This window comes from Lagopus leucura, unplaced genomic scaffold, assembly GCF_019238085.1.
Source record: "Lagopus leucura isolate 7727_CA_CO unplaced genomic scaffold, USGS_WTPT01 Super-Scaffold_100004, whole genome shotgun sequence".
Classification (NCBI taxonomy): Eukaryota; Metazoa; Chordata; class Aves; order Galliformes; family Phasianidae; genus Lagopus; species Lagopus leucura.
The window spans coordinates 24,439,035-24,464,726 of NW_024962264.1; the positions used below are offsets into that span (position 1 = coordinate 24,439,035).

At 40.5% G+C, this 25,692-nt stretch overlaps 1 protein-coding gene across 1 annotated transcript; it reads left to right on the forward strand.

Annotated features, from left to right (window-relative positions):
* Positions 1–200: 200 nt before the first annotated feature.
* MTHFD2L (methylenetetrahydrofolate dehydrogenase (NADP+ dependent) 2 like) lies at positions 201–25,547 on the forward strand. Its single transcript, XM_042871868.1, has 8 exons — positions 201–331; positions 4,461–4,645; positions 5,590–5,712; positions 9,200–9,352; positions 10,092–10,199; positions 13,595–13,687; positions 16,915–17,040; positions 24,055–25,547. Exons 1-8 carry the CDS (start codon positions 201–203, stop codon positions 24,165–24,167), a joined length of 1,032 nt encoding a protein of 343 aa, XP_042727802.1. The 3' UTR covers positions 24,168–25,547.
* The last annotated feature ends 145 nt before the right edge of the window (positions 25,548–25,692 follow it).

The following is a 25,692-nucleotide window of genomic DNA, read 5'->3' on the forward strand; positions in this document are numbered from 1 at the left end:
TCTCCGGATCTTTCACACGCTCCCCGCAGCACTTATGCCTCAGACCGCTCACAGCTCCGTCGCCCATCTCTGGACACGCTCCACCGCTTCGATGCCCGTCTTGTAGCGAGTGCACCGCCCAGCCCCGCTGCCCGTCACAGCGACCGGCACCGCCCTCCCCGGCCCCTCCGGGCGGCGGCGCTTCCGCTCGCCGCAGCGCAATGGCCGCGGCCGCGTTCTTCTCCCCGTGCTCCGCGCTGCGGCCGGGCCTGGCTCCGCTGTGCCGATGGCGGGCCGCCCTCCCTCGCCTCGCGTCCCGCCACGCCGGCAGCGTCCCCCGGAGCGCCGCCAGGTACGGCACGCCGCCTTCCTCCTCCTCGTCCTCCCTGCTCCTCCTCCTCGCGCTGTCTGAAGGGAGGGGAGGCCCGGCCCTGCCCTGCCGGTGCTCGTGTTCCCGGGCGGCCGGGCCCTCCCCGGGGCGGATGGGGCTATACTTTAGGCACAGTGTCGGTATTTCTAGATGGACGCGCGCTGTTGCTGTGCTCACCTGCTGGGAGCTGCTGTTTTCCAGCGCGGATACCAGCGGGTGCTCGCATGGGGTCAGCGTTAGGGATGCTTCCATTGGGAAACAAAGTGTGAGCAGGCTGGAGAAGATCCTGTTGTGACAGCTCCTGCTTTCAGGCTTGCCGTGTAGACGCAAGTCTAAGTTAGCAGCTTACCGCTGTGTGATGCCCCGCGCATCGTCAGCAGCGCAACCGAGGAGGATGCAGAACGTGACCCATGGATGCAGTGGGGTGGAGGGCACAGTGACGGTGCTGGCTGCTGTCCCACTGCTCAGAGGCTACCTGGGGTTGTTTTCAGTGGGGATATGTTGATTACAGTGCCTGGACTGACTTGCTGCACTGCAATCTTCCTCTGCACCTGATGCCTTACTATTTGCTGTAGTTCTGGAGTCCTGTCTCTGTTCAAGGAGCTAAATGAGATTTTAAGCCTGAGAAGTGTTGGCACAGCATCACAGAACCGTTATGATTGGAAAAGATCTCTAAGTCCAACCATCAGGCTGTCCCCACCATGCCTGCTAACCATATCCCTCAGCATCACATCTCCACGGTTTTTGAATGCCCCCTGGGACTGTGACCCCACCACCTTCCTGGGCAGCCGGTGCCAATCCACCACTGCTCTTTCAAAGAGTAAAATTTTTTCAAATGTCTGACCTGACGTTCTTGCCATGTGTTGAGGAATTGCCTTTTTTCTTGTTTAGCTGTGCTCCTAAACATATACAGATGTGAGCAATTATGTGGCAGGTTGTTAATTGCAAGTTGTTGCACTGTGGTCTCATACTTTCTTATAGTAAAGGCAATATAGAGCTCAAAACTTTGTTCTGCATGTTCTAAAAGCACAGGCTTGTTTTCCCCAAAGAATATGACATAGACAGGAGAGAAACCAAATACTGATCAGGCTTGTAAAGGTGGGAAGTCATTCCATTCTTAATCTGACCAGGAAGTTTTATTGCTTTTGCAAGCTACCTTCCAAATGATTGTACAACTTTTTTTTTTTTTCCCCAGAGTGATTTTTATTAGGAGCTGAAAACACATTTCTGTTAGACAAAACATAGTGCACATTTCCACATACTCTGAGTTTCTATGTTTGTCTTAGAACTCTAGACAAAATTCTGAACCTGCTAGAAATTAATAGTAATGATGAGAAATAATAAATACTGCTGCCTTCCTAGAAAACAGGCAAAATGCCAGCACAGGTTCTTATCTTGTTTGATGTGACAGGCAAGGTTCAAGTAACAGATATCAAAGTAATTGAGCGCAATATGTAAAGATAAATTTAATTGCCAGAATTAATTGCTTGTTGAAATCTTTCCTAAGAATAGTATGTTGGCTTGCTGTCATGATAATCAGATGAGATAGATCAGTTGTATTGACAATAAATTTAGGGCATCTCTCAGTGGTCCTCATTTGACTGTTTAAGTGCTGGTAGAGATCTGGGTTTGTGTAACTGGAATATGTATGGTTAATGGTAAAGGCGAGGTGGTCTTTGCTGTTGCATTTAACCAAATAGACAGCAGATTGGTAGCGCGTATCTGTGTACAAGAACATAATCTTTGTATTCTAAGTACTGTAATATTTATTGTATGCTTGTTTGTTTGTTCATTTGTTGCCATCAGATTTGTAAAGATTTAGATACTGGCTGAGATGAGGCCAAACTCATGGGTGCTTGGCCACTGAGGTGGTACTCAGGGAAGGCTGATGAAAAGGTCGCATGTGCTACATGTAATGGTTCTCGAGGTAGCCATATTGACAAGTTGGGTATAGTCATGCCATTTACCAATAGAAGGCCAAGCTGGTGGGTATGTGGAGCACTTCTAATCGCCCGTGACTCATGACAAATAGAGCACTGGCTTGCTGAAGCTTTATAGAACTACTGTGCGCTGCTAAAAAAAAAAAAAAAAAAAAAAAGGGTGTCCATGAATGGCTTTGTACTGAGGTTGGCTCTTCCCTTCCTTTTGAGGAGAGAAGAATGCATTACTTGACGAACTTCTTATCTGTATCTTCCTGAGGTGCTCCATTTTCCAAAGATTTGTCTCACTTGCTCCATGGTTCGTGGTCAGTCTCCAAAGTGCTAGCTTGGTATTTCAGCCAAGTATTCCTTTTCTTTGTACTTTATTTTCACTGTGATACTCTCTGAGACTGGGAGTTGCTCTCCTGGCTGTTTGCTGTGAATGTGCCTGCTCATTAGCATCTCACTCCAAAGCACCTTAAAGTTAGGAATACAAAAAAATAAAGCTATTCTTTAAGTTAGTACCTCGTTCTGTGTCTTCTGAGTGTCTCTATTGTAACATCAAAAAGGAATAGCTCACAGACAGTCGGACTGTTGCACACCTTAATGCAAAGACGGAATGTTGCTTGCTCATTTCTGCATGTGTGAACTAATGCGTGGCACTGACTTGGTCCCTGGTATCTGGGGTACCCCTGTATGAGTTTCCATTAAAGTTTTTCTCCTTTGTAACTTCATGTCACTTAGGCTTGTGGAAGTTGCTCTATGCTATCTTTAGAAAGATCCAAGCATGGGAGAGCCTGCTGACAGGCTCCTGGCTCTGATAGAGAATGTGCCTTGTATCCTTGCTTGTAGGATGCAAGAGAGTGTTTTCTATTTGTGTGCATGCATGGTTGTGGGTTGTTTGTTTTTGTTTTTTTTGGCTGGTTGTTTGTGTTGTTTTTGGTTGTTTTTTTTTTTTTTTAGTACTGTAGTTCTCTTCATTTGCTTTGGATTGATCTTTGAGACCTACTAAATGAGTATGTGGTTATACCTTTAAGAGAGAGCCATACACTTGAAATCAGTTGCCCAAAGTTGAGGAGAATGAGTACTTTGGCCATGCATTTAGAGCAAAAATAGTATTATTGGCTTTTGTGTGTGAATTGAGAACCTTTTTTTTGGCACCAGAAGGTTGTTAGCTCTTTCTATCCTTAAACATTTATGCCATTGCTACATTGTTAAGCACTAACTACTTATTTGGCAAAGAAGTACATGGAAACAGATGTCTTGTGCCAATGCTATACATGGCCTAAACCTGACTAACAGCAAGGAGAGAAGTGGAAAATGAGAAAGTACAGAGTAGGCCATTAGGAAAAGAATAAAAACACATGTATTGATTTAAAAACAAAAAAATCAAGTTAAGTAATGTCAAAGATAACCTTGGATGTATCTAAAGCTGGAGTAAAATTGAGGTCAACAATGTGTTCATTTATTGTGTTGTATGATTGTCATTTTATTGCTCCAAAGTTACGTTATTTGAAGAGAGTGAGCAGTAGGAAAAATGCAGGAGTTGGGTACTCTTAGTTCTGGTCCAGAACTGTGTGGTTTTGAATACTTTGTTTTTTTCCTGTGCAGCAAAGTTTTCATAGAATTGCTCTGTGGTAATTAATACAAGCGTAGCCTGGATTTCATCTGTCAGTCAGATGTAGAAGACTTGCATAAATGAAGCCACAGTTTGGGATTTGGGTACTTTTGAGGATTTCTTCCTGCCCCAGGCTCCTTCCTGTGTACCTTCCTGCTTCTATCTCTCATCCGACAAAGTCTGTGTTTAATGGCTGGATTACGTGATACAGCAGTGGCAGATCGTAGCATTTGAAAGCAGTGCATGCTGGAGGCTTCTCGGTTATTGCAGACTGATGGGGTGCATGGGGCTTTCCACATCTGTGCTTGGAGTCTTGATGACAGCAATGAAAGAGAGGAAAAGGGGGTGGGTGGCAGGTGCTGAGGCAAGCTCAAGGCACAAGACTCTTTCTTCAGCTTCCCTCTGTCTTTCATGCAGGAAACCGCATGAGTATTTTTCAAGTAGTATTGGAATTACTATCAAATTAATGCATCAAAGCATATGCAAGTATTTAATGCAGTGGATGGTGTGCTCAGAAGTGCCATGGTTATGGACTGTCCAGATGTGACTATTGTGTGTACTTTTGTCTTTTTAGTGATGAAGCAGCCATTATCTCAGGGACAAAGCTCGCTAAACAAGTCTTGAAGGAAGTTCAAAGGGATGTGGAATCGTGGATATCCTGTGGGAACAAGAGACCTCATCTCACTGTCATATTAGTAGGAGACAACCCAGCTAGTCATATCTATGTCAGAAATAAGGTAAAAGCAGCTGCAGCTGTAGGTATGTACTAGGTAATATAAGCGTTCCTTTGGTGAGCACAGGACACTGTTCTTTAAAATATTCTAAAAGTGGGGAAGAGAACCCCCTTTGGATCTTCATCTCATGTCACACCTTTTTCTTCCTCACCTTCTCCGATTTTAGCTAAGGTGAAAAAGTTGCAGTGATATATAAAGTAATTCTTATGTCATGTGCATGGAAGGCATAAATTTAACGGAGCACCTTAAAATGTTATTGGGAGGTAGTTTGCACTGTTACTTTTAGAAACTGCAAATGAAACGTGAGTGCTGGGGAATAACTTTTTTTTTTTTCATAACATCATATTTACCTTCATATGTATGTGGTGCATCTCATGGAATTTCTGGCTTGTTGGATGCTGTAGGTCTGCAGTAAAGCCAGGCAATCTCATCCAAAAACAAAGTTTCATAACCGTGTATGTCAATGGCAGAGTTTCAGATATAAATCAAATAGTAAAGCTGAGGGACTGATTACCTGGAATATGACTCAATCACCTCAGAATGAGAGAGCATCACAGCTTAAACAGAAAGCATTTTGTTGTTTTTGGTGGAACTGCAATCTTCTCCTGTGACTTGAAAAATCTGTTGTAAGTTTGGTTCTGCAGAAGTAGAAGAGCCATTAAATGGTGCCAGCATTATTAGCAAAGCTAGGTCCATTTGGTTTTACTCATAATTCTCGAGAGTGTGGTTATAGACAAATTATTATATGCATTGATTTCCAAATATTTTCTGTCTTTGTTTTAATTTTGAAGCTGCTGTGTCAAACTACTAACTTTGTTGTGAGATTGCTCTTGATAACTGGAAATATAGCATTAAAGACCAGAGAGTCTTATTCGAGACAGTTGTTGAACATTAACGGATTTTTATACAACGTGAGTAAGCTCTCCCTAAGTTTCCTGATACAAATAAGTGTCTTTCTTTTTCTGTCAGGAATTTCTAGTGAGGTCATACTGAAGCCTAAATATATTTCTCAGGAAGAACTGTTGGATATGACATTAAAACTCAACAAGGACTCAACAGTTAGTGGTGTATTAGTTCAGCTGCCTCTCCCAGGTGGGTGTTATCTCACTCCCTACATATGATCCATGTAAGAGGAAAATGTTTGACAACTTTTGCTGTTGCAAGTGCATCATAGTGACATCAGAGGCTCCAGAAAGAGAGCAAATAGATAATGAGGGGCTTGATGAAGAGATGTCTTTTTCTGTTATTGTATAAATAGCAAATCTTCTCTCAACTTTGTCAAGTTAACTTCTCTGATTTTATTTTATTTTTTCCTACCACATTGCAGTATTTTGTCTTGAATACCAAAACCTTTGCCATGTCTTCCTCCCCTGCATCGTGCCAAGATATGCTGCTTAGCAGATAGTGGGACAGTCTTTCTCAGAGTGGTTCTTGCTTGTGCCCTAAATGTTTATTTGCCTGTTGTGTGCTTTCACCAATATTTGAGATAAGCATTGTGCTAAAGACTTGAAAGCCTCTAGCATGCTCCTGTCGATTGTTTTCCCCACTCTAGTTCTGTACAATAATCTCACTCTTATGAATCAGTCAGCAGCAGGTGGCAATATGGTATTTAGTGCTAAAATTTGTAGCTCTTCATATCAGTCTCTAACTTCATTAAACCAGTGTATGCTTTCTCTTAGGGATTTGCCGAAGCTAAGAGAATCATTGTAATAGACTGGGTGATGTGTTGAATTTCCCCCTCTTTATTTCCAAATCTTGTCTTTTATCACATATTTAGATATGTGGGCACTGGGCAGGAGCTTCTGGGCACTGAAGGGCAGGAACTGTCTTTTTTTTTTGAGTTCATGGAGGAACTGAAGCATGTGTTTTGTTCATGTTTGTAATAACAACTAGTGTTCATTATTCTGTCATTTGTATTACATGAGAAAACTGATGATTGTGGACAAGTTTGCCATCTGCTGCAGTGAGTTAGCCACTAGGTGGAAGTAGAACACAAGGAAGGAGGAGGAAATCCTGGACACAAAGTCGGGAACAACTTGAAAGGGTGGGCTGGTTTGGGAAACATCTATCCCTGCAATAACAGATTAGGGCAAACAGGTGATTTAATGACTTATCCTCGATATTAAGAACTTATACAAAAGGTTAAGCACCTGGGGATAAAAATCTTCCTCTCTGTGTGTTGCATAGTTCACAGACTATAGTTCATAGTTCATCTGGATTCCCAATCCACTCCTGTGTCCTCCGGGAATGGGAGTTATCGTATACATCTTAGTTGCACTGATACTCCATCAAATGATTGGGTACCACTTACAGGAGTACTTCTTTTTTTGGTGACATAATACAAAGTCATTGCAATCCCCTCCTGAGCAGTCTGCTTTAATAGTTTAGTAAGGGACTTGAGCCTTGCAACTTGTCATTTTTACGCTTGTTGAATGTTTCACAAGGAAGGATCAGAACATAATTCTAGTTATGTCAGTTTAGATATCTGTTGCTGGTATGTTTGAATGTTTTAAATTCTCAAGTAAGTGGTGACTTCCCTACAAACTGTGGTATGTCTGTTACCATAACCACATTAGGAATAAATAGTCTATTCAGCCTGTGAAACTTGTTGTTTTAGGGCTGGCTGCTGTCTGCCTTACTAAAACCTTAGAGGCATTTGATGAATAGTATTACGTTTTCAGTGTTACATTGTTTGTATACTTATCTAGTAAAGGTAAATATCCAAACCATCATGAACTGAAAATCTTCAGGAAATTATTTCTACAATAGATGTTGGATATAACTTTGATTACTGAATTATTATTTCCTGTGGCAACACCGTATCCCCTCCATGCAACTTGAGTGAGAGATGGGCAAAAAACTGATGTACTTGATTTTCCAAAATCCTTTTGACTTATCCTGTAACAGAAGGATGCAAAGCCCAGAAGTTGTGAAAACCTAATCAGCAGTGTCTGCTAATCCCACAATAGGGCGGTTGTTGTGTGGAGTGTTGATATTTATTTATTTTTCACAATAAGCCACACACAGGTGTGGCTTTTGATCAACACTGGAATAAAAATAGAAGCAGAGGATAGCTTTGTTCTTTCAGTCCTGTGAGCTGCAGCAACTTAACTTTGAGGATTACCATCTTTGCCTGAGGAAAACTTCCTTTCTGTGCCCCTCTGGAGCACTGTACTTCTGATGTGGTAATGGCTTTGTGGAGACTTTGCTCTATCTTTTAAATTGCCTGGAAGATAGGAAGACATGTTTGATGTTGATTTGAGATAGAATGTGAAAAAGTTGACATTTTCTTAGTTGTAAGCAGCAAAGAATTGTGGGATAAATTAGGATAAACATCATGTCCCTTTGTGCTTTGGAACAGTTTATTCTTTGCTCCCTGCCTACGCTTCTCAGAATCTTTTTTTGTTCCCTGTTTTTATTTTCATCAATCTTCTCTTTTGAGAACTGGACTTCATTTCTAGTATGTCTAGACTGGAGAGCACGTGCTTATTGTGTAAATAAGAGAGCATGTTGGAGTAGCTAGGCAAGTGATGGCCAGTGTCATCGTGCAAGTTTGGTTAACAAGTGCTGCTGCAGAAGTCATGCCTCCTATTTTATTGTGTTGGCCCATGATGTCACAGGCAGATAACGGTGGTGTGATAGTAGAGGTTGAACCTTCCTCAGTGTGAGATTAGTCGAGATCTTGCCTGGAATGGAAGTTCTGTCATCATATAAGAGATAAATAGTAACTCTGAGATGATACTGAACTTTGAGTGTAATTCTTATAAAAGTTTAGGAAATTGTTAAACAATGAAGCAGTAGACTAAAATTGACTGAAACATCACTAGATAAATATATTTCTCAAACAGAATTTCCTTTATAGGTCATACGGGGACATGGTTTACAGCGTTCTTCCCCTGGAGTGTCCAAATCTGTGCAGGCTTTGAACTTGATTTTGTAACTTTTCAGAGATGACACTTGCTAATGCATATCTTTTTCATAATCAGGTATCACCATTTAAGCCATATTTTATGTTGTGAGCTCAGCAGTTTCAAACAATTATTTGTGTTCTCAATTTTCTGAAGTAGGACATAACTGGATCCCAATGATTAACAAATTCTTAAAGCCACTTTTGTTGTAAAGTGGAAACTGAAAGCAAAACTGGAAGAAAAAAAAATCAGTTCATGATTTCCTTACATTTGATTAAAATTTAGGACATAGATCCTGTTTGCTATGGGAAATATGCACTAAAAGATAAATTTTCCTATGATTTTTTTAAACCATTTTCGAGCCAAGTGATGATAACTCTTGCAGAACATACAAGAGCTATCTTGCTTAAGCTTCTACTTTTACAGTTATTGTCATCAATCACAGCTTAGTGTCAGCCTATAATTTGGACTGAATCTATAGCATGAGCAATATTACAGATGGAGTCATTTAATTTTCAGTAGACTTTGGTTGGAGTTGCAAATTCTATCTTCGAGGGGAGACGGTTACTCTAGCTAGATGGAACTCGTGTGTTTGTCTGTATAATGATTCAGATAGGAGTGATGACCTTTGACAGTTGAAAGAAGTGTAATTGGAAAGCAATGTTTCCCAGACCATATAGATGAGCGGACAGTTTGTAACGCTATCGCACCTGAAAAGGATGTGGATGGATTTCACATTATCAACATTGGACGTCTGTGTCTCGATCAGCCATCTGTAATACCTGCCACTGCTGCTGCTGTCTGGGAAATCATAAAGCGGACAGGTAGGAAGTTCATCTGTATTTAATTATTTTTTTCTTTTTATTAAACATAGAAGGAATGAAGGATAGAGTCAAGTGTGGGCTGTCTTCAAGGTACTGCTCTTAAGGAAGAGCCTGTATTTAGAGGATTAGTCTAAATAATAAGGAAATGCCAAGGAGGATGGGAAATTTTGCCAGTGTTATAAATATTACCTGTAGATTATAGTTCATGTCAAAGACTTTAAGCATTTTGAATAGTAACTTATTTTCTACTGTTTAGTGTTGCACAGAATTTTAAGGAGTTGTTCTGTACTTCCTGTGTAGCTATCAAATAAAAGACTGCAATGCGTAAATCCCTGTAGGGTAAGGGGGAAAGTGCAGAACAGAAATGGGAATATTCAGTTGGTTACTAGAAGGGGAAAAGATGAATTAAATAGGTGCTATTTTTCTGAGTACAGTATGCTCCTACCAATGGACAAGAGAGCTTTCATTTCACTTTGTGGTCAGGAAAGAAAATTTTTTAGCCTACAAAGGATGATTCAGAAAAACTCAATTACTTGCCAGTTTTGTTTCTCTGCTGTGAAAGCTGAGTGTTATTTTGTGGGTTCATACTTTAAGTTCAGCCTTGTGGGTTTCCAAGTCACACTGATGTCAGCAGTCCACAATAGCAAATAATTGCTATTATTTTGGCATTGAGAAGAAGGGGTTTAGTATTTCAAAATAGCAGAATAAAATGTTGTGTTCTGTTTTGGTTTCTCATAAGGAATACAAACATTTGGGAAAAATATTGTTGTAGCTGGAAGATCTAAGAATGTTGGAATGCCCATTTCAATGCTTCTGCATACTGATGGAGAGCATGAAAGGCCTGGAGGTAAGTTTGTGTTGTCAGGTGTTGTAATGTTTCCATTTTAACAATTAATGAACTAGTTAAAATAAAGCTCACCAGAGCATTTGGATAAAGGGAAAGCCTTTCTCTTGTATGACATTAACACCTGGAGCAAGGAGATTAATTGCTAATGCATTTGCTGATGGTTTCTCAGCAGAAAAGGTCAGTTTCTGGGCTGGGCTTTTTCTGATGTTATGTCATCATTTTATCCTCCTTTTGAAACAAGTTCTGTTTAAATTTGAAGATGTTTTCCAGCCTGATTGATTCTGTGATTTGGACCTTGCACAACCTCATTCAGTGGAAGAAATCCCTGCATATGGCAAGGAGGTTGGAACTAGATTATCTTTAAAGGTTCCTTTAAAGGGTATGTTTTCGGATAGGTTTTCAGTTTTTTGGAGATAAGCAAAAATGAAAAGCTGCAGTCTGTCTTCATCTGTGATGTTTTTTTATGTTGCAGCTGCAGTGTCCTGCAGGTGGCAATATGTGATTAGATAGGGAAGGGTTCCTTACAAAACAGTGTATTATCCATAGACAGATCAAGACACTTCTTATTTTATGAACTAGTGACTTAACATAGCAATATGGTGCTAGGCCTTATTTGCTAATATCCTCTTTTTTTTCTATCAGAAGTAGCATTATCAAAGTTAAGTTACTTATTCTTTGTTCTGGCATGATCACACCTAAATGGAAAACCCACTCTTTCTGAGGTGAACTGCTATTTTGAAGGTAGGGACAATCTTTTTTTTTTTTTTTTTTTTTTTTTTTCCCCACCTCTCCTTAATAGTGATGAGAGCAATTCTTTGGCTTCAGGAGCTGACCACAGACTCCTTAAGCTCTGGACAGGAAAATAGTACTGATTTTACTGCTTAGAAGCTATGAATATACATAGCTTTGGATCACTGTTTACTCTCAGAGCCCTTGAATAGAGTTTAAGAGATCAAAAGAACTTCGTAATGTATGGTTTTGGTAGTAGGGGTTGCAGTGTGAGGCAGGATATCTTTCTCCTTTTTATTCTATCCTTATTCCATTCCTTTGTCCTGTTCCCCTTGAGTTTTGTTGTTTTATTTTTTTATTATTAGTTACTTTAGATATCAATAGGTGATATTGCAGAAAGGGGGGAGGGGAGTAAGAAGGAAAGTAGACATGCAGGCGTTATGTACTGCTTGGGATGTTTTTACCCTAAGAAAGTGCGGAGGTAGTTTGAAGGCAGTTGTTTATTCCAAGCTCTCGATGGACTTAAGTGCAGGGGAAGTTATAGAAAATCGGTGAAAGACTTCTAACTCCTAGGAATTCCCCTTATGTTTATAGAAATAGTAGAAATAGTTTATGCACATATGCACTTCTCTGTTGACATTAACTGCAAATGTCTTCATCTGCTTCTCCATGATTGCAGAGGCTGAAAAGGGACTGGTGATAACTGAAGGAGAGGAGCGATGAGAGATAAGGGAAAAGAGCAGTGAATTCAGAGCGCAGACAGATTGAAGATGAAATTCTTGGGGAAGAGAGTTAATGAGATAAGAGGCACAGATTAGACAGACACATTCCAGAGGAAGCATCTGTGGTGTTAATGTCTGAGATGGCAAAAATCTTTATTTAATGGTTAATAAAGTGGCTTATGAGTTCATGGTGGATGGAAGGTGGAGATGAACACAAGAACACTGAGTAGAACAAATGGTTGATGGAGAATGGCATCAGAATCTGGGAACAATCTCTTTCAATAGCTTTTATCTTTGCATTTTTTGAGCAGTCTCAGAGAGACTACCACTCTTGCTGCTGGACTCTATATGTTATTTTAGTCACTAATCCGATGACATTTTGTTTTGTGTGTAGTGGTCTTTCCTCAGCATCTCTATTGATCTGCACAAGGCTTTTCATGTCTTGCTGGCAGGGTTTATTTGTAGCTTTGTGCCAAGCAATGTGGGTGCATGCAGGAGCAGGCCCCAGAGCTTTTGAGTTTACCCAAAAGGATGTGGTCTTACACTTGTGATAACTTCAAACACTTCCTGCTCTGGTGTAAAGTACAGGTTCAGCAGTTTTTGCTTTATCAGGAGATAGAAGAGCTGGTCAGGCATCTACAAAATCCCAGTACCTTTTTAGTCTTTTCCTGTTGTTGCATTTGACCTAAGTAAAATGATTACTTAGAATATTTTGAGTGTGTGGGGAAAATATCCAACTGAAATTGTACAGATTGTGTAAATATTGATGCTGATGTTGATTGTGTTACGCATGTGAGTTCAAAAACATTTCTTCTCTATGAAATCTGTTGATGTTCCAGTTGACAAAAAGCTTTGGCTGTCTGACCCTCGTGTGCAATCGTTGTTTAGATGGAAGAGTTGATTGATTAGATATTCAACATGAGCCAGCATTGTGCTCTTCCTAGAAGGCCAACCATATCCTGGGTTGCATCAAGAGAAATGTGACCAGCAGGTTGAGGGAGGTGATTCTGCCCTCTGCTCTGCTCTTGTGAGAGCCCACCTGGAGTACTGCATCCTGTTCTGGGACCCCTAACACAAGAGGGACATGGAGCTGTTGGAGCAGGTCCAGAGGAGGACTACGAATATGATCAGAGGGCTGGAACACCTCCCCTAGGAGTACAGGTTGAGAGAGCTGGGGCTTTTCAGCCTGGAGAAGGCTCTGGGGGGACCTTATAGCAGCCTTCCAGTACCTGAAGAAGTCCTACAGGAAAGCTGGGGAGGGATTTTTTTATAAGGGCAGGTAGCGATAAGATGAGGGGAAATAGTTTTAAACTGGAAGAGAGTAGATTTACACTAGATGTAAGGAAGAAATTCTTTACTGTGAGGGTGGTGAGACATTGGAACAGGTTACCCAGTGATTTTGTGGATGCCCCCTCCCTGGAAGCATTCAAGGGCAGGCTGAATGGGGCTTTGAGCAATCTGGTCAAGAGGGAGGTATCCCTGCCTGTAGCAGGGGAGATTGGAGCTAGATGGTCTTAAGGGGTCACTTTCAACCCAAAATCATTCTGTGATTCTATGAAGGCTCTTGGCCCTAGAGTCTCATTGTTGTCATAGCTACTAACCTCATAGTTCAGGCCAAGGAGAGCCTTGGTTGTATTTTTCTCTTGTTGGTCAGATTATCAGCCAAGCTCATTCTTGTAAGGGGGAATATCAGTAAGAAATAATGTCAGTTTGAAGTGTATGCATTAATTAATCCTGTGTCAATTTTTAAGAGCAAGTGCTTTTTCATATATGTAAAATGCAGATGTTGTGAGCATTCTGCCGATGCTGAAACAAGTGATGCATCACCAGGCAGACTTGATGGTTTTCTTTACTGTTCTTCATGTACCAAAATGACAGTTGTACTTGAAAGTAATTGCTATATAGGCCCTTTCTATCTATTAATTGTCAATCTTTATGCTTCAGGAGATGCTACAGTGACCATTGCGCATAGGCACACACCAAAGGAACAGCTCAAGATCCATACTCAACTTGCTGACATTGTCATAGTAGCTGCAGGTAATGTGGTTAATACAACCAAAAACAATGTTTAAAACCCAAAAAGAAAAGCTTGGAGTCAATTGGTGGCACTACTTGCTATTTCATGTATTTTTACCAAATAAATGGTGCTCATGCTTGCCAAGGGTGTCATGGTGTGCGGGATTTCTTGTAAGATGGACAGGTGATCTGGCACTTCGTTCCTGTCCTTCGTATTTGTAGACTCATAAACTGTTTCTCATCACGTGTGACACCTTTCCCTTAGGGAGACTCCAGAGTGAACTCCAGATTGGGAACCAGTTGGTGTGTAGTTTATACAGGTGTAATTATGTAAATTAAGACATTCTCTGTACTGTGCAAAAATCATGAGTCATCTAATTTTTGGCAGGAAGTTTTCTTTAAATCAGCTGGAGGTGCCATTCATAAAAGACAATGGTATCTTTCTCTTGCTGTTTGAATTAAGGGCAAACATAGCAAATTAAATAGTAATTTTGGTAACACATGTGTTATTCATGGCTGGGTTTTTTTGTTTGTTTATAATTATCATGTAAAAAGGAAGAAAATGACAAATGGCAAAAGGAGGGGCTCTGAAAGACCTGTGAAATACTTTGTTTGGATTTTCTAGGACAAAGAAATAAGCAGTGCTACTTCTGAGCAATCTTTGGTTTTACTTTTATTTCCATCAATAGATATTAGTAAAATTAAACTTAAAAACAAACCAGTCTTTGATAAAATTCTGTATCCGTGCAACTTGAGATATCTTCCTTCTCTTGTATGGTTTAGGAGGATCATAAATGGGGAGAAATATGAGCATATTTACTCTTTTGTGCTCCTTCTCTCCCTCCTCACCATCCTTGAAATGTAATCTTGGGAAGTTATTTTCCAGAGGAAGACAGCTAGGCACATGTCTGAAGCTCCTTGCTTCCTGTTGAAGCAAGATGTCCATTCCTTCAGGGCTTCACTGCACTGTCATCTCTTTCTTGTGCCAGGTCAGGAACAAGAAGTGGCTCAGTTCTCCCACATGTGATTAGCCAACTGTGGGTTCATTGTGAATGAAAAATAACATGTGCATTATTTGGGAATAAAGCAGTAATATCAACATTCATGCTGCTGATTTAATATAGTTCAAGGTTTTTTACATGCTGAACAGTTTGTCATCAGTTAGGCTTGTAGTTAAACACTTCAGTTTTAGCTGCATTTAGCTGCTTCATTTAGCTGCATTCATTCTTCTCGTTCATTCATTCTCCCTGTGTCTTTTGTAAGAGGAGCATGATACAACAGTTATTATGCAATGTGAGATAGACTTGAAGTGATACACAGTCCAGCTCTGGGCTTTTTTCAAACAGCGTGCAGCCCTGCCCACTGCCACTCTGTCTCTTCTCAAAGGAAGTGAGAGAGAAAATACATTGGAAAAGCCTCTTACTACCAAAACCTTGCTACGTAAACTATGTGTACTGTGTGTATAGTAGGAAGATTCCTATTATCTATCTGTGAGGAATTTCTTATTCACTTTCATCCATGGCTGTCAAATAAGTCAAATCAGATGTTCACGTTTTTACTCTAGGCTTTGAGAATGCCCATCTTCAGAAGTTGTCTCTTGTTTATTTCCACCCTAGAGAATTGGCTGTGCAGCTTTTCTTCTTTGTAGCTATTGATGTAGTTCCTTCCTTCTTGTTCTCTGCTTCCAGCCAGAGCTGCCTAAGCTCTGTACCACACAGCTTTTGCTTTTTTGGCTAAAGTTTCCTTCTTGCCCCATCCACTGCTAAATTCCTGGACTGCTTGATTCAGCCTGTGGCTGGTTTAATTTCTAGTATTTTACTGTTTCACAGTCCTTATACCTAAACTGGGATCTTATGGGACTTGTTTGCTTGTTTGTTTAAAGCATGCTTAGCTGTTTTCTACAAAGCTGGAAAGGAAAAAAATTCCCACATTGTTCAATCGCTGCATTTTAGGAATTGCTACTCCAATGCTTATCTCTCCCTGCTTGGTATGCAAAGCAGGCTTAAGTAAATGGATCTGTTCATTTGCTTTGGGGGTTAGTTTATTTGTTGCTCTTAAGTATTTGGCTTATTATCAAGCCATTTTACAAAGGGTGTAACTGTGCAACTTCCGTTAATATGCTCCCATTCCTATCATGCACAGATCGTTAACCCCATCAGACGGAGGCATTATCCAGTTAGCAGTCAGCCTGCAATTGATTGCACAAGAGTGTGATGAAGGAGATGTATCCAGATCTTATCATCAGAATAGGGAAAAAAAAAAAAAATGAGGTCTTGGTTTGCTCAACATTAAAATCAGAGTTTCAAGGCTGTGTGCTATGGGGGAGTGAGAAATGGAGAGCAAAGAAAAGCTCTTCTATTGCCTGGATTCAAATGACAAGCTGGCCAAGGTCCAGCACTTCAAGTGGAGTCATAGTACTCATATGCTAATGCTTGCCTCCAGTAACACTGGTCTCAAAACATATATGTTTGCTTTCTTTTCCTTTTCTTTATTTTTTTAATGTGTTTTTTTTTGTTGTTGGTGGTGGCTTTTTGTTTTCTTTTTTTTCCCCACCTCAGAGAAGTCTCCCTCAGGGGGAGGGCAGCAGGGTGAGCTCAGAATCCCCCTTTGGAGATGCTCTGTTACTGAGGCAGACGTTCCTCAGATAACATAGAGCTTGCTGCTTGCCCAAGAAGCAAGGCAAAAATTGAATTTGTTTCCAAGTTCAAATCTCCTGTCTTTCAGAGTGGGCGGCTGCATAGAAGAAAATAAATTTAGGAAGTCTTTTAAAGCAGGTGCACAAAGAAGATTGCAGATGTTGCATTTAAGATATAATTGTATAACATGCAGATGTTAGCTGATGGCTTTATATTACCTACTCTCTGATAGCATGTAGTGACTTTGCACTCAGATACTTATTTGCCATAACAATTGAGGAGTTGCTTCATTTTTTTGAATCTGTCCAGGAATTAACTTAAGATTTTGTTCTTGGAAGTCTTTGGTTCTCTCTTGCAGAGTGGGCTGACACTGTGGGTAGATATGAGTTGGATACTTTTTTCTGTTATCTATCTCATTCATATATTACAGGAATGAAAAATAAGCTGGTGGCATAGATCAGATTCTCTCACTATGCTTAATAATTAAGTGAAATATATATTATTATTTTTCAGCACGGGAGGGAGGTATGGGGGTGCATGCAAACTTAATAATTTGGAACTGATGGCCTAAGATTATTTGGCCATGTTAATAAAATATCTTGATGATTGCAGGTATCCCGAAGTTGATTACAACTGATATGGTCAAAGAAGGTGCAGCTGTGATAGATGTAGGCATCAATCATATCCATGATCCTCTAACTGGAAAGACCAAATTAGTTGGAGATGTGGACTTTGAAGGTCAGTGAAACACTCCTTATGTGAACCAAGTGGATTCATTGATAATAAATGCTTTGAATAGCCTATGTCTCAGCACTGACAGAAATGCTTGTTCTCAACAAGCAATTTGTTTGTATGCCTGCTCTTAAGAAATTATATGTTCTTTAGGAAAGGCAGTACTACTTCTATGAGCAAACTTTGAGAGTTACCGATGAGCTTTTATAGCAGTATGGTGGCAACAGTTCTAGAGATGCTTGTCTCTAGGCTTCTTTCATACTCTGAGAATCTCTAAAGCCTCCCAAAAGTATTTGCACGTGCGTGCACACAGAAGCAATCCACAGTTTTTGCCTTTTCATAATGTATGTTTCTCACTGATCGTAGCAAATGCTGTTATGCCACAAGTTTTCAAGCCTGCTTTCAGTCTTCCTCTTCAAATTTGTATTTGAAAATATTCACTTCTGCTTCAGAAGTATCCTTTAGGCTGAGGATTAAGGTGGGTTCATCTCAAGCTCTTGAAAATCTTGGTCCAGGCAAGCCCGACTGAGATAACGTATGATGTTACATATTGATCTTTTCATGTTGAATGTGTTGCAGAGCGAGTTCATAGTGTAATTGGATTAAATCTCTCTGCTCTGGAGGAGCTCCAGACTGGAATAGCAGGATTGTTGCAGCTGAAAATTAAAGCTTATTGGCAGAGCTGTGTGTGGGAAGCTTAGACAGCGTTCACCCACATTATTAATGGTTCTCAACAGTTCCTTATTTTGATAAGTATGAAAATCAGCCACCATTTTTGTTGCTTTTTTTAATAGTTATTAACATCTTGGCTGGCACAATGTCTCAGAGCTTAATTGTATTCAGAATGTTTCTAGCCCACTAGATGTATTTGAAATTATATCATTTGTTTCATTCCTGCCTGGTTTTTTTTTTTTTTTCAATGAACTTTATATCTGTCTGCTGAAGTCTATGGAATGACCTGCGTGAGCTCAGTGATGCTTTGAGCATGCATTTAGAAATATATAGCTGCATTTGTAGAATAGTTCCAGTAGAAATACATTTTACAGGGCAATTTTTGTGTGGTTATCTTCCCTGTGCCATCAGAAGTAAAAGATGATTTTCCATATTCAGAAATGAACTAAAATGAAGTATAGAGAGGAGTTCCAGGAATTTCTTTTTTTTTTTGTTTGTTTCTGATTGTTTGTTTTAGCATGTTTGAATATGACTTTCAGAAACTTGACAATGTCTCCTTTCTGTTTGTTTTCTTTAAATGCATAACCTTCTGAATGCAATGCTGGGCTTGATTCAGTGGCCGTGCCATGACTCAGAGTTTCAGCGATGCACCGTATGTGTCTTGTCATGTCTGCTGTGGGTTGCTCTCAGGATTTTACCTGGGGGGAGGGAAGATCCAAAAAGGAGGGAGGATCTTCAACCTCGATTATGCCACTGCAACTCCAAGTAGCATTTTGCTGTGCGTTGCCAAAGGGAAGTTGTTGTTGGTTTATTGGTATCGGTGAAAGTTTCACTAAATCTCTAACAACAAAAAAACTGTCCCTCTGTACAGAGTTTAAAAAAAAAAAAAAAAAATGCAAACTATATCACTTGTGTCAAATCTTCTATTTGCCAGTTAGGAAATGGAACAAGCTAGGCTATTTATGTACCAAATTGTTTTATCCTTATCCTCCTTTTGATCACTTGACTGAATTTATGCTTAAGCCTGTGTCAAAATGTTTTTTGCAATATGTAAGCTGGCATGACGTACATCAGCTGTGTAATGTAAAGTAGCCCACTAGTGTATGTTCTTTCATCATCTCCTTCCTGAAGTAGGGAAATATTTGGAGTGGAAGCAAGGGGATGTGTGAGAGACTGAACTGGGTGATCCTATGTCAAACCTTTGTTGTAAGAAATGGATGGGAATGGCAGACCTAACAAGGTCATTTGGCTGAGAACCTCTGGGAGTGCAAATAAGCTTCAATAGGTGGGTGAGAACTGTTGTGATTTGGTTGTCATATCCTAGCAATACTTGGATGCTATCCTCTGATCTCTAGGGAGTGGGTTTGAAACAGAACTTTATTTTCACCTCTTACATCAAGATGACATTACAAATACATATATTTTTAATACTGTTCATTCATAAACTCAAGGTAAGAAATACCTGGTGGAAAATATTCTTAGCACAGGCCAAGAGTATTGAATACCTATTCAAGATGAGTTCTGAAGCTCTGAGATCTGTATTCTAAAGTGGGCATCAGTGTGAGCCATGTCCCATTTGGCTGTAAGTGGTTAAAGGTGCCCAGAGTGCAATTATGTGAGATTACAAGATATCCAGAGGAGCAAGACAGGAAAACACTGTGCATTTGGAGGTTGACTATGTAGCTTGAAGAGAGCATGCAACTGGAACAGCTCTTATGGGCGGAGCACTGTTTCCAGGAGTCACTGTAAAGCAGGGTGGTGGCGCAGCACTGCTGGAGCTGATCGTTGATACAGAGGTGCTCACTACTGTGCTGCTCCTGCCTGACCTGCCCAGTGACAGTGGTGGACCTGCCCATGTTCCAATACACAGAACTGCTATCCTCATTCAGCTCCCACCCTATCTACCTAGTGGTAGTGGTGCATCTGCCCGTGTTCTAGGAGCACAGAGCTGCTTCTGAAGCTGTGCACCAAGAGCTCCCAAACATTTTCTGTGGTTTGCTGGCCAAACACTCTGGCATTACCCCTGGGTGCTGCTGGGAGCAGCTGGCTGAGGTTTGCCTTCTTAAGGCTTCTGGCAACGTGGTCTTGAAGGACTGTACTAAAACAAGGGAGGAGCTTTGCACTTCAGTTGTCACTGCAATCTTCACAGCCTGTGAGAAGGTGGCACTGTTGCTGAATTGTGGCGTGCTGTTCATGGAACACACAAGTCTTGGTGGTATTGGGTGTTCATGATATATGTTGTTAGAAATGAAGTTGGCTACTGATAGCTGGAAATGAGCTGGAGAGGTTCATGAAGCTGAAGTATACAGAATGGACCAGGCTCACTTCTAGATGGAACAAGTGTACCAAAAGGCACATAAGTTTAGTAAGAACCAGGGAAATGTATCCTGTTCTGATTAACTACAGCACTAATTCCTACCAATCCATTGGGTGAGCTGACAAGTGCCTTGAAATTTGTTTGGGTAGTGAAAAAATGTACCATGATCATCTTCAAAGCCAAATTTTTTACTTAAGTGTTGGCATTGTGTCTTACCTAGAGTTGGTGGGACGTAGAAGTGCAGGTGTTGTGGAAACAGTTCATTCTGACAGTTGTTTTCTGCTGTTCCACATTCAATGCACTACCTTCCAGGCTGTGAGCTTTCTTTCTTCTCAAACTTCTGTATCCTTTCCAAACAATCTCTTGATGCTGCTTATCCAAACAGCAGTCCTGAAAACAGAACATGGGTATTCCAACTACTTTCACTACTGCTTTTTTTTTTTTTTTTTAGCTGAGCTCATTTTGAAGAGGTGACATTCTTTGTCTAAGTAATAGAAGTCCAAACTGTATAATACTGTCTCTGTGTTGTTGCCTGGTAGAACTCAAGGGAAGATCTGCCTGTTGGTATGCTTTGCTAAGGCAAGACTTTTATTTTGCAAATTCCAAAGGCTTTCTATCATTCCTTACTTCTTAAATGGTGGCTTGGAGGCTATTTTCATAGTTCACTAGGATCCCAGCTGCAATGGATGGTTACTTGAGCTTCTAAGGAGGGCTGTGGACAGAATGTTTGCTAAATGCAACTGCTAGCTCTGGGTGGTGGCTGCCAGGAGGCCATGGAGCACCACTGCCTAGTGTCACTCTGCTTTGGGTTGGAGAAATCGAGGTTCTTTCTCACAGAGGAGGCCACATCTCATGCAGGGGTCTAAGGAAATGTTCACTGGGACCTCTAATTTCTGCTGCCACTGCTCTTTATCCCAAGGCTGTTGCAATATCTCACCCACTTGTCTGTGCTAATTAGCTGCATCTGAAAGTAGCTGTGCTGCTTAATTTTCTGCTGGGGAGCATTAGGGGGATAATATCAAACAGAAGGAATTTTGAGAAATGGAATCATTGTTTTCAGGTTACTATTCCACAGTGCACAGTGAGGAAAATTCCAGACTGTGTAAAGCAAGCAGATCATGGGATATCTACTGTGATTGCTGAGCACGTGATTCACACTTGTGCACTGCTGCACGGATGCAGTGATCCTGGAGAAGCTGTACAGGGACTAATAAAGCCATGTGCAAACAATGCTTAGGCAGGAATTATTCTGCATCACTCAATGCAGATGCGCCAGACTCAGAGCCACCTTCAGGTTGAGACTTGCCCTGGGTTTGTGTGATGAACCCTATTCCGTGTCTGATGTTCCTGCTTTAAAGGAACAGAGGAATGAAGGGCTGCTTCCAAAGCAGCAGAGCCTGTTTGTCGAGGAAATAATCTACATTTCATTTCTTCTGAAGAATCAAAGGAAGATTTGAAGATTCTAAAGAAGCTGCAAAATAGCAGCTCCTTCCCCATAGACATCTCATTTGTATACCAACATTTTACAAATTGCTGGTCTCCAGAAGCTAGGTTAGAGCTTTACCGTTGCTGGGAAGCAGAAACGAGACCTCCTGAAGGAAGCAAAGGGGCAGCACCCGATTTACTGACGTGAGGTGGGTCACACCAAAGTGCTGCCTTAGGACTGCTTTGGCTTTCTACTCTTCATAAGAGAAGGAGAGTCTGTTCGCATTTTTGATGTTATTTTTACCCCTTTGCTCACTAATGTTCTTCTTAGAGAATTGTATTCATCTGGCCTGTATTTACTCTTCTGGGTGGAGATGTATCAGATGGTAGTTCCTAAACATAGACAACTGTCACTTGTTTACACAGGTTGCTCCAAAAGTAATGCCTCCTGTTTATTTCCATGGAAACTGTAACAGGTACAAGGAGTACAATAACACTGTTTCATAGAGCAAATTCTTAGCTACAAAGCGCTGTTTTTTTGACATAGTTACCACTGTTAGATATGCATTTTGTTCAGTGATGAACAAGAAACTGCATGTGGAATAGTTGTGGGAAGGTTCAACCTCTACTGCTGTGCAACTGACATCCACCTCTTATGTTGTGGGCCAACACAATAAAACAGGAGGCATTACTTTTGGAGCAGCCTTTGTGTATATATCTGGATCAGCTTTTGTGAATAAGGTATCCAGGTGGTTGTATGCAAAATATAAACTGTGGTTTCTGCCACGTTGAGCCACAGTGATTTCCGTAATGATAGAGTACGGGGAGAGAAAATCTTCTGCAACCTGTGAGAGCAGCACACTGTGCTCTGTGCCTGTGCTCCTCAGTACAGCTCCTAACATGAGAGGCAATGATGTTGTGCACGATGTGCATTAGAAGGCTTATGTGCAGCTGTGAACTGCAGCATTTGGTAACTAAGATAAGAGTATTCCAAATAACACCACAAAGAGAAGCATATAACATTGCCATGGAAATAGACTTATTTCAATTTTAAATGGCTGAAACAATTTGTATGGCAATTATGATGGTGTTCACTTCAGATGTGGGTACATTTCAATAATTATGACATTGAGTTAGGGATTTTCAGTAGCTGCTAACCATAAACACCAATCTCAAAGAGCAGGTAGTTCAGAATAATTAGTAAGAGTGTGTGAGAATATTAAGAATAACTGTCGTATGGGACCTTAATTTATTTCTTACAACTTGCATGTACAACAAAAACAAAGTAACAACAAAAAGCATTGCAAGTTGCAATTTGTTAAGCTTTCCAAGTATTTTAAACAGTATATCTGGTGGTACAGCTAGTAGAGTAATCAAAGCCCTCCCTGGTGTAATTAACAGCTCTTCTCAGCTGCTTTTCAAATAGTAATGCTCACCATAGAGTGTGTCTATATGACATGCTTGCAGTTACTTTCCATGCCTTACTTCAGACACTGGGGGGGGGGAGGAAGGAGGAAGGAGGTGGGGAAAAAAAAAAAAGCAGGGGTGGTGTGATGCACACTCATGGTGGCACTTGTGAAAATCTCTACAGCAATCAGTAGAATGCCACTGTTAACTAAAGTGCATTTCTAACTACATGCTTTAAAAAATAAGAATAAAGGTGTATCTATCTCTTAGCAAGGTACATGCTACCTTTGGACAGCCACATAGCCCAGGTAGTTGCCGCTAATTCAGTGGTCAAAATTCTTTCTTTGACACTTCGGTAAGACCAGTGCCTCCCAGTCCAAGTTTGATGTAGGCACCATAATAAGGCTGTTTTGTGGTTTGGTTTACTTTGGTTTTGTTTGTTAAACAACAACAAAACCACACCTTCTCTAAAGGAGTTGAGCATTTATGGCTGTTGTTGCAATGGGAATTTGTTTTTCTACAGACTCAGCTCTGTTTTGTTCTTTGCCCATGTTGAGAAGCAGAAAACAAACCAACCAGGAAGCTGTACTTTCTCCCACTGTAGCTTTCTGAAGTTCCCTTCAGAACTTCAGAACAGGTAGAGTATTTTCATTAGAAGCTTCAGGTTGTAGTGGGGGAAGAAGGCTGTGCTTGTGCTCAGCTGTTCTTCTTGATGGACTCCTGCTCTTGCAGTTCCTCAGAAACGCACGCAGTTGAGGTGGCTGACCACAGGCTGACTGGAGGTGTGTACTCCCATGAGGAAAAGGCAGCCTTCTGCAGACAGATTGCTTTAAGCTGGTGGGAAAACCATAGCCCAAAACTGGTGCCTTGATAATGACATTGACAAGGAGAGGACTACCGTGCAACTCTGGTCCTGATTGTATCCTATCATAGAATCATTAAGATTGGAAAAGATTACTAAGACCATCTAGTCCAACTGTCAGTGCATCACCACCATGTCCACTAAACCGTGTCCCTCAAACTCATCCTGGAACTACTGTGGATTTGAGGACTTCTGTGGTAACTTTTCACATATTCTTCAGTATTGTCCAAATCACGGTCCTTTAAGCTTGTTGACAGTTGGACTTATCTGGAAAAATGAATGAGAAAAAATTTTCTGGAAACATTCTTAGTCAATTCCTTTCTCTCTTTTCTCTTAGAAGTGAAGAAGAAGGCTGGCTTCATCACTCCAGTGCCAGGAGGGGTGGGACCTATGACTGTTGCAATGCTTCTGAAGAACACGCTGATAGTTGCTAAGAAGCTCGTTTACTAGAGGAAGTGGGCTGTCTCAGAAGAAGAATGCAAGTTCTATTTATTGTTATACAAAACCTTTATTTTTTACTAGAAAGATATTTATTTCTACATTGTATTTATTTTTTCATGTAAACTATATTGAACTTGATGGTTTACAAAATGTTACAATACTTTATGTTACCTCCTGCTGACTTACTGTGAGCATCACTGAATTGAATGGTGCAGACTTTGTTGGCACCATGTTCTTGGTCAGCTGTGTGTGTGGAAGTGAAAAACTGAACTTGAATTCCAGAGCTTGAATTATGCTTGTATATTTTGAAATGGGATGCTATTGATGAGATTATTTAAGCATTAGATATGCTCAATCTGTATGAAAAGTAGGTTTCAACATAGTGGATATTTATGGAAAATGTGGAATGTTCTGAGTGTAATTTGAAGTTGGAAAACATTTAGATAACAGTGATCTGGAGTCTGAAAGAAACAAAAGGCTTGAATTTGTTTCAGCTACTAGACAACAGTTCTGGCAGTGAATACAAATGCTCAGTACACATTTAAAGCTGTCCTGTGTACTTCAATATTGGCTAAACTCTCCTCTGAAATGTATGCAAGAGGTTTGCATGAAGTACTCGCAGTTGTGAGGCCAGAATTGTTTTCTTTCCATGTCTGAATTTGGTTGATGGTATTTTCATGCATAATGCCACAAAAAGGTTTTGAGTAGATGATGTGGTTGGATTGGACTTCAGTTGGATAGAATGCCGTTAAAGCTGCTATGTACGTACTTTTTTGTATAAGATGGAGGGGAAGAGGAAGAGAAAATCAAAAGTTTACCCACGGTAGAAATGCTTGTATTGGAATTTAAGCCATTTGTTTATTCTCTTATTTTCTGAAGCAACATGAAGGGTTCTTAATTCCTGGTATAAGGCTGAGCCCTGTGAGTATTTGTTGACAATATTTTGCTTCTTAGAGAGGACTGTGTGAGATAAGATGCTTGCTGTAAAACGAAATAGAAATCATAAAAATAAATGGGAGAGGAATGATTATCAGTGTGTTTCTGTACCCTAAGGTGTTCCAAAGGTGAATTCAGAATAGTCTCATGCAGTGTAAGAGTCAGAGTCATGTTACTGCTAGGATGCCACTTTTAATATGCATATGCTGTATTGACTTGAAGAGCCTACCCTGGTTCCCATTGAAGCCAGTGGGAGTCGCTTTGGGCTGCTATCTCCATATTTTTATCTTGGTTGGGGTAACTTTATTTTAATCAAGAGTCTTTAGTGATTGCCAGTAGATTCAAGACTACTCAAAAAAGTAAGAATACAAAAAGGTGTGGCTAAATACAAGTTCTGTTTATTAAAAAAAAAAAGTGCATACCAAAATAAAAAATAAAAAAAGATGGAGAATTGTTTCTGTGCTGCTTGTTTCTTCTGATGCTCTGAGAGTTTTGCATAAATGCGTTTTTTTGCAGAATCGCTTGACAGATCCATTACTAAGTGTATGGAACCAATGGTGCAGACACCCATGTATCTGTTCAAAATGAGGGGTTATCA

Excerpts from the sequence above, each read along its gene's own strand:
- MTHFD2L (XM_042871868.1), top strand. The coding sequence starts at position 201 with ATGGCCGCGGCCGCGTTCTTCTCCCCGTGCTCCGCGCTGCGGCCGGGC. Across the intron at positions 332-4,460 it reads GTCCCCCGGAGCGCCGCCAG|TGATGAAGCAGCCATTATCT; the intron begins GTACGGCACGCC and ends TTGTCTTTTTAG. Across the intron at positions 13,688-16,914 it reads CATTGTCATAGTAGCTGCAG|GTATCCCGAAGTTGATTACA; the intron begins GTAATGTGGTTA and ends TGATGATTGCAG.